The 17,755-nt window shown below is 37.9% G+C and overlaps 1 protein-coding gene across 2 annotated transcripts; it reads left to right on the top strand.

The window, feature by feature from the left end:
- The first annotated feature begins 544 nt into the window (after nt 1-544).
- Nucleotides 545-16,523, top strand: ankrd52a (ankyrin repeat domain 52a). Of its 2 annotated transcripts, none has more exons than XM_079588733.1 (28): nt 545-733; nt 1,367-1,450; nt 1,647-1,725; nt 2,827-2,897; nt 3,584-3,784; nt 4,057-4,144; nt 4,292-4,434; nt 5,318-5,530; nt 5,621-5,699; nt 5,789-5,903; nt 6,740-6,822; nt 7,146-7,263; nt 7,474-7,542; nt 7,749-7,889; nt 7,967-8,029; nt 8,966-9,077; nt 9,195-9,266; nt 9,385-9,586; nt 9,674-9,761; nt 10,480-10,597; nt 10,684-10,903; nt 10,989-11,076; nt 11,556-11,642; nt 11,756-11,901; nt 12,008-12,090; nt 12,333-12,415; nt 12,634-12,725; nt 13,039-16,523. In XM_079588733.1, exons 1-28 carry the CDS (start codon nt 707-709, stop codon nt 13,287-13,289), a joined length of 3,216 nt encoding a protein of 1,071 aa, XP_079444859.1. In that variant the 5' UTR covers nt 545-706; the 3' UTR covers nt 13,290-16,523. The 2 variants fall into 2 exon arrangements, with proteins under 2 accessions (XP_079444859.1, XP_079444858.1); XM_079588732.1 differs by having other exon boundaries at nt 598-733; nt 10,986-11,076.
- Nucleotides 16,524-17,755: the final 1,232 nt, after the last annotated feature.

Below are 17,755 nucleotides of genomic sequence, written 5' to 3' on the forward strand. Positions count from 1 at the left end.
CAAATCACCCTTCAGTATAGAACATCTACTTTAAAATCTTTTTTTAGTTATCATTAAGACCTGCATTAAAATATTTTTATGCAATCTTAACATTTACATAATTGTATAGGCTATTATTTAGTGAAATTATTTGATTTGACTTGATTTTAAATTATTTAGAAATCATGATATTGTGATTATACTTCATTGTAATTTTATCTATAGTTTTTAACAGTAGGAAATTAAAACAATTTGGCCCCTGCCCCCAATTCTTCTGCAATTCAGAATGGTAATTGTAATCAGATACTTTTTAGAAAGTAATGCAATACTGTAATGCATTACTCTTAAAAGTAACTTCTTCTAACACTGTAATAGTTGGTAGAAAAATGTTTAATTTAACACATTGAATATTTTCTAGTATTCCTACAATTTCAAGCTTCCATGCACAGGATAAAAGTATTTTTATAAATGAAATATATAAGTAACTATATTGTTTTTATATGCTTTATATATTATAGAGGGGTCCTTTGCTAGGTTTATCTCACGGGCATTTATTTTGAAAGTTGGTGCAGCATGCGGCCATCACGCTGGTGTCGCTATTTTCAACTGCCTCACCAGCTAAAGACGCACTCATCACGTCTATAATCGCAACACAAGATTGTAGTCTTGGTTTCCCAGCCTCGATTCTTTACTGATGAGGGACTTTCGGCCCGACTGACACAGGGAGATGGGGGTACTCAATATTTCAGACCAGGTGAGGGATATTAAAACTCCACGAGTTGCATAAATCAAGCACATTGTTGTTCGCTTTTTGCGCTTGTATGCAGAGCCTGATATGTTAGCTAGCTTCCCGACGATGGATTATCCTATTTCCCTTATAGATCCTGCATCAAAACGTGTTTTTTTTTGTTATTCATTTAGGTAAAAACCTCATGGGTGCACCGTATAATGAGGGTAGGACTACCAAAGAGAGGTCATAAATGAAAAATATCCCTTCTATCACGCCCAGACGTTAGCCAGCCAGCTAGCCTAATGAGCTGGGTGTCAGCCAGCCGCATAGGAAAACATCTATTGTGTGTTTGTTTTTAAAACGCACATGCTTATTAACCTATTTATCAAATACTACTTTTGTAAAGAAATGTCTTTATATAACAACATTGTACGCATATTTATCTAATCTACGTAGATACAATAGCAATGTGTGTTGTTTGCAGCAGCTTGTTAATGATATTCAGTGATAATCATATTTGATTATGATTATACAGCTATACACCTCACAATTGGCACTCAAAGTTTTGCACTCAGAAGTATTTAAAACCAAAGGGTTGAAAATGTATTGTCATGTTTTACAGCAATTTCGTAACATCCACCTTTTTTCCTTCTCCAGCCGCCTCTGGTCCAGGCCATATTTAACAGAAATGCAGATGAAGTCAAGTTATTTTTGCACAAGAAAGATGAAGTCAATGCACTGGTATGTTTTGAATTGCATATATTAGTGTGCGCATGAATTATGTGCATCATCTGCTTTTGATGGCATAAAAATTTAGTAAGAATGGACAGATTTTCTGAATGGCTGCACATATGGGCCTGTAAAACTCGCCACTGTGGAAAAGAAAGTTAAAAAAAAAAAAATCTGTTCCTTTTCCCCCCCTCCATTCTCGTGTCAGGACCAAGAGCGCCGCACACCTCTTCATGCTGCTGCCTGGCTGGGGGACGTTAATATAATGGAGCTTCTCATCAATGCAGGTATGAAGTTATACAGCATTGCTGCCACCACATGCAGTGTTTTTTATTGATAAAATTGATTGGTCAATACAGAATTCAAGCCTTGCTCAAATGCATGAAATAGTATTCATGCATTTGCCTAAATTCAGTCTTTCAAATCAAGGTTTCCTAAATGAGGGTTTGAGGGTTGATAAAAAGTTAATTATTAAAGGCCCCGATATATTCACCAGTGAAGTTCTTTTTCGCTGTGGATGTTAAAATAGTAGATGCATTTTGTATTACTCGCTTTTGTGTTTTTGCCTCCTTCCGCCATTCTACGCTAGCGAGACCAGCGCATATGCGACAAATTGGAGCCTTTGTGAATTCACCATACCACTATGCTATAGTTTGGTTTTTAAATGGTATTTAATACCCCGTGCAGCCTAATAACAGTCTAATAATGTAGTTGATGGATTCTCGTCTGTGAAATGCACCATTTCTGGTATTTTGCCTGTTGCTTGACATGGGTAAATTGCTATCTACTAATGTAATGATAAATTACAGTATAAAACATACTGTAAATTACAATATAATACATGGAAAACGTGTCAGTGTCACTTTCATTTAGAACTACAACTTCAATTTGTCCTATATAGCAGCTCTCCAGTATGTTCTCATCTGTGTGCAGCTTATATTGTTATATAATATAAATATAATATAGTAAATGCTGCTTCACGTAAACTCCATCTTTGCAAATGTTGTGAGATTAACGTGTATTTGAGAACTCAATATTTGTCTTGTAAATTAGAACTTTCTGTTAGCAGTAGAGTCTTTGTTCTTTGCATATGGATATGTCTCAGGAGTAGCAAAAGGGAGACTTTAGCAACATTGACGTGCATTTTTTACCTGTTTGGAAACCATCATTATTTTTGACTTTTCATTTGTTGATGGAATTTACACACTTAAATTAATTTACTACGGGTTTTAATAAAATTGTCACAGCTCTACTGCATGTCACAATGCCCTTTATCCATGAATGGAATTTACAATGTAGAAAGATGTTATTGCTAGTATTTGTCTTTATTTATTTTAAACTTCTTTCTTATATATATATATATTTTTTTACTTCACTTAACTGCATAGGTGCGAATGTCAATGCAAAGGACCATGTGTGGCTAACACCATTGCACAGAGCAGCTGCTTCCAGAAACGAGGTGAGCAGCACGTGTGATTTAGGCTATGTTCAGACTGCCAGCAAAAATCTGGTTTTATCCAGATGGGTTTTTGAAAATCTGGACAGCAAAAAAATGGATGCATTCATGTCTTCATATCGTGAGGCAGCTGAGACTGAAGACCCTCCGAGCGTCGTGTGTGTGTGCGCTAAATGAAGCCGCACGTCTGTGCCATTCATTCACACAGACAAGCAGAACATGCATGATTCATATTTTAAAAGTATTTTTGTGGTTTAATATTCACAGACACTAGTATATATCGTCTACAGTGCTCCTTGTAAAAACGACAAGTCCTTTTTATTTATATAGCGCTTTTTACAATACAAATTTTTTTCAAAGCAGCTTTACAGTGATAACAGGAGAAGTTTGTTTCGGCTGTACACCAGATCTGGAGCCTCTGGATAAACACAGAAGCAATAGAAAGCAGGTGCCTATTAGTGGGTACCGAATATACTCTGTACTACAGAATGCTGGTATAGTCACATTTTCAAAATTTCAGTAACGACTTGTGTACTGAAGTACCGGTACTGTTGACAACCCTAGTCTGAACATAGCCTTATATGCCTGAGTGGAGGCTTAGTCTGAGTAACCGCTTACTCATGCCATTGTTTAGCATTTGAGCAATTTAATATAATTCATGCATTGTTTTGTTTGTTTTTTTTACCCAGAGGGCTGTGGGGCTGCTGCTGAGGAAGGGAGCTGACGTGACCGTACGGGATAAGTTCTGGCAGACACCACTGCACATTGCGGCAGCCAACCGAGCCTCGCGTTGTGTCGAGGCCCTGCTGCCCCATGTGACCAGCATGAATATGGCCGATCGTACGGGCAGATCGCCCCTGCATCATGCTGCTCAGAGTGGTTTCCAGGAGGTAGGGTGGAATTAGTGATCTAATGCACTGAATTAAAAGACAGGGTGGGCCATCAGCCCTCAACATCTTTATTACAGCACTCCACAAGGCTGTGAAAGTGCAAATTACTATTAGAGCAAATAACATCCTTATCTCTGGCTGATAACAGAATATTTCCTGAACATTTAAACAAGCATTTTCTCTAAAACTGCTTTGAAACAATATGCCGCCAATGCACAGATGGTTTTGATTAAACAGATACAATGTTACTTTGTGCTTTTGCTGCCAACTAGATGGTTAAATTGCTGCTGAACAAGGGAGCCAATCTGAGTGCCAGTGACAAGAAGGACAGGCAACCCATTCATTGGGCAGCTTACCTTGGTAAGTCCATATTTGGATCTCCTTGAAGTGTTTTACTTGTTTTCTGTAGCTGAATAGTCGTTTTCCTTGTGTTAGATTGTTAAATCATATTCTGCTAGTGGTGATTCCTGTTAGTTCTAGTAAAACTAACCTGTTTGTTTCTCTCAGGACACCTGGAGGTGGTTAAGCTGCTGGTGTCTCAGGGCTCAGATAAGAGCTGTAAGGATAAGCGGGGATACACCCCTCTCCACGCTGCTGCTGCCAGTGGCCACGTCGATGTGGTCAAGTACCTGTTACGCAATGGAGCCGAGGTCAGCACTCACAATTGTTACTTTATTTCTCAGAATTGCAAGTTTATATCTCGCATTCTGACCTTATGTCTTGTGATTGTGAGTTTATATCTCGCAATTCTGATAAAGTCAGAATTGTGAGATAAAAGTCGCGATTACATTTTGTTTGTTTTTTATTCTGTGTTTGAAACAAGCTACCATGAATATCATAAATAATTTGTCAGGTAACCAAATGACTTTTCAATAAAACAAAAGGATCAGTACGAATTAGTTATGTTGAGTGTTGGGAAAAGTTACTTTTAAAATTACAATATTGTTACTTACTGCGTGACTAATTGCCTTACATTTATGGAAAGTTGCAATGCTTTTGTATTACTTTTTACCGGCTGGGCTTGCTTCTTTGTTTGTTGTTAATAACAAAAAAACAAGGGTTAGGCCTATATTCTTGGCACATGTAAATGCCCTTTCACACCAAAAGTGAAATGAATAAAACTCGGGCTGAAGGAAATGCATATTCACACCTGTACAGTAAAAGGCACAGCTCAAACAAACCTTTCAGCCGTGCTGCCTTTCGGGATTGTAGAAAAAAAGTGTTTTTTACGCTTGTTGTTATGGTTGAATCGGATCATCGAAGGGCAGCAGCAAAGACATTGGTTAATAAAGTGAGATTAAATACATAAGTAAGTTTGTATTGTTGAACATTATTGCAGGTTTGCATGTAACTCCCTTTACTTGTAATGTTTTACCCCAGCACTGGTTAATACACCGTCACGACCCATGATTTTCTATTTGTTAGGTGGTTGCAAAAATCTGTATAGTGCAGGATGAGTCATTCATATTTTGTTTTTGTCTATGTTCCGGGAAGAGAAAGATGGTTGATCTATGGTTTATGTCTGTTTCTCAGATTGATGAGCCTAATGCCTTTGGAAACACTGCTCTCCATGTGGCCTGCTACACGGGACAGGAGGCCGTAGCCAATGAGCTGGTGAACCGTGGGGCCAACGTCAACCAGCCCAACCACCGTGGCTACACGCCCCTTCACCTGGCTGCCGTGTCCACTAATGGGGCTCTTTGCCTGGAACTGCTGGTCAACAACGGTGCTGATGTCAACATGCAGGTCTGGATTAGTTTAATATTAAGACCACCCTGTTATTGGATGATCTAAATTTGTTTTTTTAAGTCAGATATTTATTTATTTTCTCTGCAGAGTAAAGAAGGGAAAAGCCCTTTGCACATGGCAGCCATTCATGGACGTTTCACTCGCTCTCAGATCCTCATTCAGAATGGTAAGGTCTCTTTCCTTCTCCTTTTCCTCTTGATTTCTAATTCCTTTTGTAATGTTTAAACCCCGTAATTCCTCTTGTCGTCTCCTCAGGTGGGGAAATAGATTGTGTGGACAGATATGGCAATACACCTCTTCATGTTGCTGCTAAGTACGGCCACGAGCTGCTTATCAGCACCTTGATGACAAACGGTGCTGACACAGCCAGGTAAAGAATCATGCGTTTGTTGAATGAGACTGTTTGTTTGGGTCTTTTTTGTAGGTAATTGGGGTAAGATCGTCTCCTAAATGTTGACAACTGTGCATAATGTCTCTATCATATACAACCTTAAGTAAATTATCTGGCTAAAAATCATGAATTATTTAAACATTTATGCAAAATGGTATATGAGAGGCTAAAGCAGTGTTATTTTAGTAAAATGTATATACTATTATAGTATTCTATTAATGTTTTAAATTAGCTTTAATTTTTAGATTTTCAATTTATTTTAATTTGAAATGTTTAGTATTTTTTATGTGCCTCTGTTTTTAGTTTTTTTCAGTTTTAATTTTAGTAATTATAATATAAATAGTAATATAAATACCGTAATATTAATCTTACAAATCACCATAAAATGTTGTAAATTGTACCACTACATTTAGATATTCGTATTGCACTTTTCTCTTGCTTATGAAAATGTGAATATTATGCAGCAAAATAATATATATTATAAGTTTATTGAATAGGATGAACCATCTCGTTTTCGAGGGGGTCCTAAAAATAAGACTTAATAAATATTTTTTTTGGCCTTATGTTATAGATGCTTAATGGTTGTATATGCCCTTATGTTATAGATGCTTTATGGTTGTATATGCATCTCATTTCTCCTTGTCTTTCTAACAATTGAGTTAAAAGTGGCATAGCTTAACCCACTCTATATACACATGAGACAAGGAATTTGCATTTACAGAAAAACTTGATTCTAATCTTTTGATAGTTTGCATGTAATCTGCTTCTGTGGCATGTGTAGTGAAATAATTAGCTTGTTTGTCCTCTTTCTACAGACAAGGGATTCATGGGATGTTTCCTCTACACTTAGCTGTGCTCTACGGGTCCTCTGACTGTTGTCGTAAGCTACTTTCCTCAGGTATGCACACTTACTCCTACAAATTACAGTAAAGGCCAAAGGAAAATAATTTTGTCCCTTAGTCTGTATTATATATGTCCTTGTGCCTTACACAAATGCACAGATTGTAACAAAATGGTACTAAATGATTGTCATGTTATGTACAAATGAATTTACACAGTGATTCAAGTAATACCATGGTACTTTTGTGTGTGTTTTGTGATGGATTAAAGTCATGATTTTGTTAATTTCCTTCCATTAACTGCTTTTCACAAGACTCCAGCTAAAATGAAATTGTATTCCCCTAACTATCATTGCAGTGACTGTGTGCGTGTCTCTTGCAGGTCAGCTCTACAGCATTGTGTTGTCAATGAGTAAAGAACATGTGCTCTCGGCCGGATTTGACATCAACACCCCAGACAATTTTGGGAGGACCTGTCTGCACGCTGCTGCCTCTGGAGGGTGAGACTGCAGCTCTACTTAGAATGGGCTATTTAAAAAGCCACTGGCCCACTTTTTCAGGTTTCAGGTGTCCTCATTAACAGTGTTTTATGCACACAAATGCCAACCAAGGTCATTTTGCAGATGTCACTCAAAAGCCACCATCTAAACGTAATAGAAAAAGATGTGTAAAAGATGTATTCATGCCTATCCTTTATTTTCTTTACTCAGAAATATTGAATGTCTCAACCTGCTCTTAAGCAGTGGAGCTGACATGAACAAGAAGGACAAGTTTGGAAGGTACACATCTTCTTTCTTTAACATGGGATGCTTATAATTTGTCATGAACATATCTGAAGTGCGCCTCATGAAAAGAATCCTAATGCCAACTTATTTGTATAATTTCTTATTTTAACTTTGGATTTTGGCTTGAAATACGATGTGGATATCTTTTTGTGAGATTCACCTGTATGTTAAGTGTTAGAATTTCTGTGTCTCTCCATCAGGACTCCTTTGCACTATGCGGCTGCTAACGGGAGGTATCAGTGTGTGGTCGTTCTGGTTGGAGCGGGGGCGGAGGTCAACGAGCGCGACCGCTCTGGCTGTACACCTCTACACTACTCGGCTGCATCGACTGCGTTCTGCAGGTGAAATGCATTTACACATCTATTTAATATAATAGTTCAGTGTACACAGCAGTTCTAATGTCTGGTGTCTTTCTCAGAACGGATCGACCCCATGCCAGCACCCATCAGAACCAAGAGGATGGAGAGAAGGAATCCTTCCTGTAAGTCCACAAATATTTCTTCCCTAAATTTGACACCCACATTTTTTTTTTTAATTATTATAGTTTTGTGTCATTTGGATTTTCACTTTAATTAAAATTAGGGACACTATACTGTAATAAGCTCTGTCATTCGGATGAGACGTTAAACCGAGTTCCTGACTCTCTGTGCTGTGGTCATTGAAAATCCCATGGCACTTCTCGTAAAGAGTAGGGGTGTAACCCCGGTGTCCTGGCACCATTGTACTGTGGCTGCCGTCGCATCATCCAAGTGGATGCTGCACACTAGTGGTGGTTGAGTGCTTGAGTTTCAGTGTGGGATTACGCGGATTGCACATAATTTTAATCATCCCTGCAAATTTTGTGCTTGCGGCCAAGTATATTGGCTATATAAAACAGAATAATGGGTCCGTGCGTCAGGTCTTAAAGTGACAGCAGCCTAATATACCATCTGCCAAATTATGAGATAATATTAAAAATATCTATGGCACTTTTCGATGTCAAAATTTTGGTCAGTAAAAAGCTGAGTTGCTAGTAACTTTGGAAAACCACTAGCCACAGTGGCTGGTGAGCAAAAAAGTTGGAGACTGTGTGTGTTTATATATATATATATATATACATACACAAATGTCTGTATACATCACAACTATTTTTCCAAATCAGTATATTAAAATGATTTCTGTAGGATCATGTGACACTGAAGACTAGAGTAATGATGCTGCAAATTCAGCTTTGCCATCACAAAAATAAATTGCATTTTAAAATATATTAAAATAGTAAAGTTATTTTAAATTGCAAAAATATTTCACAAACTTTAATCAAATAAATTAAGCCTTGGTGAGCATAATTTTTGAGCTGTATTGCAGAAGTATGAGAAGATGTTTTGAGTTATTACTGCTTATTTCAGTCTTTAAATCCCATACATTTTGATACTTTTAGGTGTGTGGAGCATTTGTTGGATAATGGTGCTGATCCATCTCTGTGCAACACTAAAGGATACAGTGCTGTGCATTATGCTTCGGCCCACGGCAACAAACAAAACCTGGAGCTGGTGAGATTGACCTTTCACTCTAGCATTGTCCACCATGTTTTTTTTAGCAAAAAATAAATACATTTCAAAGTTTAACACTTGATATATGCTATATCACTTTTTGTTCTTTATCTGTAGCTTTTGGAGATGTGCTTCAACTCACTTGGAGACAATGAAAGCAATGGGTCCGTCAGCCCACTACACTTGGCGGTACGTACGAAACAACAGCTTCTATTTATTCAGGACATATAAATCAGCAGATATTCTGTAATTCTGCCGAACTCTGCCCCCTGTTGGTGCAATGTATATTATTGATTATTCCTATCAGGTGGAGTCTGGTCACTGGGAATGTGTCACAGTGTTAATTGAGTCTGGAGCGTGTGTGGATTCATGTGACCCGGTTGGGCGCTCTGTGCTGTACGTGGCCTCGCAAAGAGGGCATGCCCGCTGCGTAGAGCTCCTGCTCGGCCAATCAGCATCTTGCCTGCTCACGGAAAACTGCAGCAAATGGGGCCCTCTTCATGTTGCAGGTACAGAATATATGTATGTGTGAATTAGCTTGTGAAACTTATCATTGTGTGGGAGTTTGACACATCCCTTTGTTTGTTTGTTGACAGCTGCCAACGGCCACTCAGAATGTCTGCGGATGCTTCTCTGTAGTGAGGGAGGAGCTGATCTTGTTAATGTTACAGACGCGGAGGGACAGTACGTATGAGCTCATGGCAGCATTCAGTATTAATATACAAGAAAACAGATGACAAGTAATGCATCTTGCATAATGCAATTAATAATGGCCCAAATATGCAACCATTTGGAATCAGCTCATTATTTTTTTATACTATTGAGTTTGTATTATAATTGTATTTATATATTTTTAATTATATTGTTTTATATGAATATAGCTAAAAATATTATTGAAATTAATTCATTATTAAAAATATGTATATTATAAGGCTTGAGCCTGTTTTGAACTACTGTGCAATTAAATATTCATAATCGCATAATCTGCTAATATTCCAAATAATAACAATAAATATGATCTGTTACTATACTAAACTACAAATCAAAAAAAAATATTTAAGCTTTTGTCAGATTTTAGTTAAGTACTATTCATGTCACACCCTGTGCGATGTTTATTTACTGAAATCATACTTGTTCATGCCATATACATTTCAGAGATGTAAACAAAAAAAGACAACTTATTAATTGCAGTTGATTGTATGTAATTTGTAAAAATAAAAAAAACGAAAATAAAACAAGCAATGCATAGCACTTGATTTTGGATAAGAGATCATCGTTTACAAATTGTAAATAAAATCTTAAAGGTTCCCAAACAATGCTGAAAAAGGATCAAAACTGTATTACATCTTCTTTGCATTCTCAGCTTCGAGTTGTTGATCTCACTGTTTCCCTGTCTTCATAGAACTCCACTAATGCTGGCAGTGCTGGGGGGACACACTGACTGCGTGCATCTGCTGCTGGAGAGAGGAGCTTGCCCTGATATGAGAGACAGGAGAGGAAGAACAGCCTTACACAGAGGGGTGAGATCCTGGAAACATTACTAAAGTTTACAATGCATCGTAGTCCTCATAACGTGAGGGGTTTCTAACCAGGACTGTTTTTGTAGGCGGTGATGGGTCGGGAGGACTGTATAACCGCCCTGCTGTCCCACAATGTCTCAGTCCTCAGCAGAGATTTTCAGGGGCGAACCGCGGTGCATCTGGCTGCCTCTTGCGGCCATGCTGACATTCTCTCCAATCTTCTTTCTGCTGCTGACCACTCCCATCCCCACGACCCAATCACAGACCGCCACGGCTACACACCCGCACACTGGGCAGCCTATCACGGTAAGAGATCAGACTTTATGAGCCCCTTAATAATTACTAAAACTATATTTGGTTAATTAAGTGACATTCGTTATTTGTGAAGCAGGTCATGAAGACTGTTTGGACGTTTTACTTGAACTTAAACCATGTAGTATCCAGGAGGGAAACCCCTTCACCCCACTGCACTGTGCTCTGTGAGTATTGAAGTATTTCTCTTTTTAGTTTTAAAGGTGGTGTACTTATTTTCAATTTTGTAATAATTCCTGGAAAGGCAGAAAGAGTGTGGGGGGAGGGATGAACTGAAAAAGACAGGGAATTCTTTTTTTTTCTTTTTTTTTCAAAAAGTAATGATAATTCTAGTTATTTCACTCAAATATTTTTAATCCCTTTATTTTTTGCTTATTTTCTTATTGTAGTTTTTTGTTCCAGTACTACCCCAATGTACACTACCATTCTAAATTCACACTACCGTTTCCAATAAATGCGTTTTTTATTTTATTTTATTTTTTTATACTATTCATTTCAGAATCCTGGAAATGTGTATCATGGTTGCCACAATTTTAAGAAGCACAACTGTTTTCGACATTCATAAGAAACGTTTCATGAGCAGCAAATAATTTAAGGCATGCATTTTCTAATCGCCATGTTGCATGTTCTTGTCATCCCATTGCAGCATTAATGGCCATAGTGGTTCTGCAGAGCTGCTGTTGGAATCCAGTGTTTGTAATTTGCTGGTAAACATCAGGGATGCCAAAGGAAGGTTAGTGCAAGTACATATTTAAATACAGCTGCTGTGTAGAAGCTGTCAAATAGTTACAAAACCGTTTCATAAATTGCACTAGCTAAATGACCGTTCTGACATCTTGCTCCCAGGACCCCGCTTCACGCGGCCGCAGTTGCTGAGGACGTGGCTGGGCTGCAGCTGGTTCTGCGGCACGGAGCTGACATCAACGCCGTGGACCACTCAGGGCGTTCTGCACTGATGGTGGCCGCCGATAATGGCCAAAGCGGTGCCGTAGGTAAGAGTTTCACCATGTGTCATAAGAGTAATCCCAGACTGAAACCCTCAGACATTGTAAAACATGACTCCTTAGTTTTAACAGATGTTTTCATTGTTGTATGCAGCCCTGCTGCTGCACAGAGCCAAAGCTGACCTGTCCCTCCTGGATGTGAACAAGAACACTGCCCTGCACCTGGCCTGCAGCAAGGTAACAAACACAGCTAGGGCCCTCTGAAATTAATTCCGTTTTAATGGTTGAATTAAATTTTAGCAATCATGTCACATGCATTGAAATCATGAAACTTATCAAATTTAACAACTTAATTTTAACAACCAAAAAAAAAAATCAATATTCCTTAAATAATTTTTTTATATTTTTAAAAACTGGTTTAGACTTGGCAAATGTGCTTTTTGCTAACATTGTGAACTTCACTGTGTTTGTGTTTAAAGGCTCATGAAATGTGTGCCATGCTGATCTTGAAGGAAATCCACAACCCTATCCTCATAAACGCAACCAACAGTATGCTTCAGATGTGAGTATCTTTGTCAGTTTGCAAATACAACTAAGTTATAGGTTGTGCATGGCTCTGTAGCATTATCATTTTCAGCTCTTTGTTTGAGCTTCCTGATCAGCCTGAAGCAGCAAATGGGCTTTGTTTACCTTTGTGAATTACACACACCACCATGTCCCAATGTGATTTAAACTTGGCAAGCCTTTTAGCATTTTAACTTAATTTGATCTATATTTCAGGCCCCTCCACATTGCCGCCAGGAATGGTTTGGCCACCGTGGTTCAGGCCTTGCTGAATCGTGGAGCCACAGTGCTGGCAGTGGATGAGGAAGGTAAGACAGTATAAAACAGGGAAATTCATGTTTTGGGATTTTGGTTAAAATTGTTAGTTGCTCACAGCAGTAAATGACAACGTGGGTGGGACAAATGTTAATACTGTTGAAGTTTGCGTTCTAACAAACTTTACACATTGATTTTAGTTCTGAACATCGCAAATCTGTTGATTATCGCCAGTTTAGGTTGGCCAGGTTAAAGGGTTAGTTCATCCAGAAATGAATATGTTGTCGTTATTTACTCACCGTCAAGTTGTTCCAAACCTGTATGAGTTTCTTTCTTCTAAATGTCTCTGTTTTTGTGATGTCACAGGTCATACGCCAGCCCTGGCTTGCGCATCCAATAAAGCTGTTGCTGACTGCCTAGCTCTCATTCTGTCAACCATGAAGCCTTCCTCCTCCACACCTTCCTCATCCTCACCCTCTTCTCCCAGCCTCAACCTGCTCAAGCACTGTGGCATCACCGCCGCCTGCCCCCCCCTGCCCAATGGAGGCCTTCACCATGGTTACGGCAAAGATCGCCATGGTGCTACCATCGGCTTGGATGGCTGCTTGACCGAGTGAGGCGTTCTTACTTGTTTAAAAAAAAAAAACGCGTGGTCGCTTGTTTTGGTCCTCTCTACACACCTAGATAAACCTATATGCAATTACAGCCACACATCCCTCCTGTGCCAGTATCAAAGCTTTTCTTCACATCTCAGTAGAGAGCGAACACGAGAGGACAAATTTAGCTATTTATTTCTATTTATTTTCCCCCACTTTCCCCTCTCCTCCCACCCCCTGACTCCCATCTTAGATGCTGTCCATTCAATATGAGTCTAATAAGTCTAAAATCTGAATCTAAGCCATCTATTCGAACCAGTATCCATCACTGGCGAGTCAGTCCTTTATTTCTTCATTGCAGTCGATATGACTCGGTTTATGTTAGAATTATGCAGCTGTGTGTCTCCATGGTAACAGTGATAATGGATGGGTTTCCATATCATGCCTCCTATTTGCGTGACGCTGTGGCCTTGCATAGGAATTTACAGCCTGCCCTGAGGAACAATTTAAACGGGTTACTCTAGATTTGCATGAATTTGCGGGACCATGTATTTGATAGTGGTCTTGTGTGTATGTTTGTGTGCGTGCGTGAGTGTTTGCGCTGTATGTGTGACATCCACTTTTGCGCAACAGTCCAAGTTTTTCATCCCATACTTGATTCTTACTTTTTGAAATTTTTATGTGAGGTGCAATCTGATTTAGCACAGATCAGGAAAAAACAAACAACCTAACAGAATCATTTTGACAGAAGGGAAACCATACTACCTTAAGCCAAAAGACCAATGACCTCCTGGTAGAGGGGTCCGATATAATATAATGCTTGTTTACTGTTAGAGAGAAAAGGGATAGTGTTCGGATGGGTAAATTCATATTAGGTTTACAATAAAGGTAATAGGTAGTCCAGATCACTGTTTGCAGGTGGGCAGAAGAAAGAGGAGTTTAAAGTGTCATTATTTTGGGCGTTTAAAACTTTATGAAGATACTACACTAGGAAGTATAGAAAGCACAAATGTCATTACAGATGCAAACGTCATACACAGTACTTGCTCCTTGGGACCTTTGGTTTTATTTATTTTGGGTTGGCAGGGCCTCGTAAAATATCTTCAATAAATCTACTGCTTTACTTGTTTATTGTTATACTATTAAGTGTGGAGTTGCTTTCACAGTGCCTACTGAATTATTTTTTTTGTCTATTTAGTGTCCAGTTAGTTAAACACAACATATGCACTCCCCAAAGTTGTTGAGATGGTGCTTTGACCAGTGAAACATGAGTTGAGTATTTCACTATAATCCGTTATGAAATGATTACCTAAATAGATGGATGTTTGATTCATGTATCAGAACCCACTTGGGGGAGTGTATGTAAAAAAAAAACCGAAGTGTTGAGGCTGATTGGACCTTTTTACTTTTGTTTATGGTGTTGGGGAGCAGTCATGGGTATGACCAAAGTTGCGTGATTTCTAAATAGCATTTTATTAGGCACTTGCAGATATCCCCCAAAAAAGCATTATCTTTTCAATTATAATCCTTGTTTTCTTTTCAATAATATTCACCCCTGCTCTATATAAAATGCTTCCTTATTGCCAAAGGTAGATTAATTAATAAAGTTAAGATTGTGCTTCCTTTAGGTTTTTTGCACCTAAACACAAAATAACAACATGTGAATGAGTGTTTTTGAAACGTCCCTTTTTTCGTGCACCACAAACAGGCAATATATGCTCAGTCAGTAATGAGACAATCAGTTGAAAGGGCTTTTAATTTTGCCATAGATTTCTTTTTTCCTAAACAAACAAAAGCATACACTTTTTTTTTAACAATTAGGAAGATCTATACCCCTTAATTCAAGACATCTACAAACTAATGCATACTTCAGGCATGAAATGTGGACTTGTTCTCAATTATACCAATACTATTATTTTCATTACAGTATATCAGGATTTTAGTGATGTAGATATAGTAGTATTGTAACTGATATTTTCTTGATGAATGAAGGTGCGTAGAAAAATGAAACCGTAACGTTAGATGTTTAAAGGCTGCGTGGAGAGCATATTTATACTGATTTATGAAATGACCTCTTTGTCATTGTAATGACAAGTTTTGGCTGCTTAAACTAGATTCTCCACTCTACGCTGGCCTGATATAAAGCACTTGCTTGTTCAGTTACAAAAAAGGTTGGAAAAATACGCTTTTGCATCTATCACAAGCTGTAAATGGGCAAATATCTGACCTCTACTTGCAGGAGTACAAACGTGCATGCGTGCAAATCAGATTAGTCAAGTTCTATCAGTGTTTTGCCTGGGAAATATTAATTCATATAAAATATTAGTGGGAGTTTAATTCAAGCTTATTTACCTGTACTTGATCTTGACTTTATCACGTACACTAACTTTTGCTGCGGTGTGGTGGAGGGGAAGTAGTGCGTGTATAGAGACGGCACAGGGTACGATAATGAAGTGCAAGTTGATTATGAGCTTGGAAGTTTTTTGCACTGCCAGTTATACTGCTTATAGTTGTAGAAAAACACATTATTTATAAATTAAGTCTAGCTAGTCATACCACACTTAGTCGAGATCGAAAAACAAGTGCCCGTGGAGCCTGTGATTAGTAATGCATTTCATTTGGTGCAAGAAAAAGTGCTGCTTTCGGTTTGTATCTTGGAGCAATTTTTTTTTTTTTTTTTTTTTTTAGAGGTGATCTTTGTCTATTTATTAGCGATGATAATTCTTATCCAGCCAAAACAAACTAAAATGTACTTGTTTTAATTCCTCAAATTTCTAATTGTCTTATTGGCATTGCACTAAAATTGTTGAATTTGTTTCGTCGAATGTATGCCGTGATAAAAGCAGCTTGCTTCGATGTTGGTGAAAATCTTGTATGCAGTAGTTGGCGATTAAATGATTAGCTTGACGACAGGAACTTTGGAACTGAACCCTTTCAGAACTTTTCATAGATTGAGTTTGTGCAGCTGGTGTTCTGTTCGAACAATAAGGGAACCGGTCACAAAGTGGCAAGACTTTTTTTTAGGGTAGAGCATAACTTATAAAGGGGAGTTTCCTCCCTAAAATCATTTAGTGCCATAAATGTTCTTTTCCCTTTTTCATTTTGACACATTTGTAAAATGTGAATGAATGATTCCTTGGGTTCAGTTTTTGAGTGTGCATCAAGACCATTACCAAAAAAAATAATGAAGTCCAAGCTAACATAAGCTACTGTGCCCATTTATTTATATATATGTATATATGTATACATGCATACAAATAAATAAATAAATAAAAAATTGGAGATCCACGTAGTGTTAATTATTGTAAAATGCCAGTACATTCACAATCAGACTGTCTCAAAATGCCAGTATATTCTTAACTGAGCTACTGATGGGCTGGTTAACTCTAAGTGGACCTCCCCTCCACCTTATTAAGTGAAAGCTTTCATGGCTAAGCTATAACTTAACATTTGCCCTTATTAATTGAATAGCCGGAGTTGAGTCATTCAGTCAACAGCTCCTTTAAAAACAATATTTTCTAAATCTTCCATTGTAATTGATCAAACCCACGAACCATTGATAACTTGAGGTTTATGTCTACGCAATGGAATTATGAAACGCCTTAATTTCATTTACTGAAGGGCAGATTTGAAATTTACCAAAATGACACTTACTTAGCTTTTCTTGTTTTCTTCTGGATCAACAAGATGTGCAGTTTAAGGAGCTTTTTGTTTTTGTTTGTTTTACGCAACTTTGCTATGAAGGGCCAGCTTTCATTGCCTGTTGACCAAGCTATAATGGTTGCAGTTGTAAACTCGAGTTGTCTAATAATTGTAACCATTTTGTTGGAAAGCAGATTAATTGTAGCTAACTCAGTGTCCTTATTGTATGTCCATCCTTGCATATTTGTACCGATATCATTTGTTTTTCTCGCTAAGGTATTAATGGCTGATAGAATGTCTGATTTACCTCAGCGGACCTCAGCGTCCCTACTACTTGAAGACATCCATTTAAGGCAATACTCAAAACACCCGTTTCATTTAACCTTTGTCTATCTCCCAACGTTTTGCCTTAAGAGGAAATGGTATAGTTCAGCAGTCGCAGCACTTGAGGGATTTTGTCGTTAACATGGGATCTCATTTCGATGAGATTCATAAGAAGCACAGTTTTACAGGTTGTTTTGCTGAAAGATGTACCATACTGGCTTCTGGCCTAAAAAAGAATTTTCATTGAATTTATTAGGAGTTTTTGCACTAGAATATATAGAGAAAAAAAATTAGTGTGTTTTTGTTTAACACTTATGCGTATTTAGCTGTAAAAAATAATTAGATTTTTAATATTTGACCATGAAACTAGAAACTCTTTGAGGGGAAAAAATAATCATGATTTAGTTCCAAGTACTGATTTTCACACTTGAATGTGACTTATAAAAACATCATGAAAGTCTGCAGGAAAAAAAAAAAATCTGTATTGGAACGACTGTGGAACCACATCTAAAATCAGTAAA

Source organism: Phoxinus phoxinus (assembly GCF_949152265.1).
Source record: "Phoxinus phoxinus genome assembly, chromosome: 18".
In the NCBI taxonomy this organism is placed as follows: Eukaryota; Metazoa; Chordata; class Actinopteri; order Cypriniformes; family Leuciscidae; genus Phoxinus; species Phoxinus phoxinus.

Bases quoted from the DNA above. Each gene is read 5' to 3' on its own strand.
- ankrd52a (XM_079588732.1), top strand. From the start codon at position 707: ATGGGGGTACTCAATATTTCAGACCAG. The intron at 5,904-6,739 runs GTAAAGAATCAT...CTCTTTCTACAG, and splicing joins AACGGTGCTGACACAGCCAG to ACAAGGGATTCATGGGATGT. The intron at 11,902-12,007 runs GTAAGAGTTTCA...TGTTGTATGCAG, and splicing joins TGGCCAAAGCGGTGCCGTAG to CCCTGCTGCTGCACAGAGCC.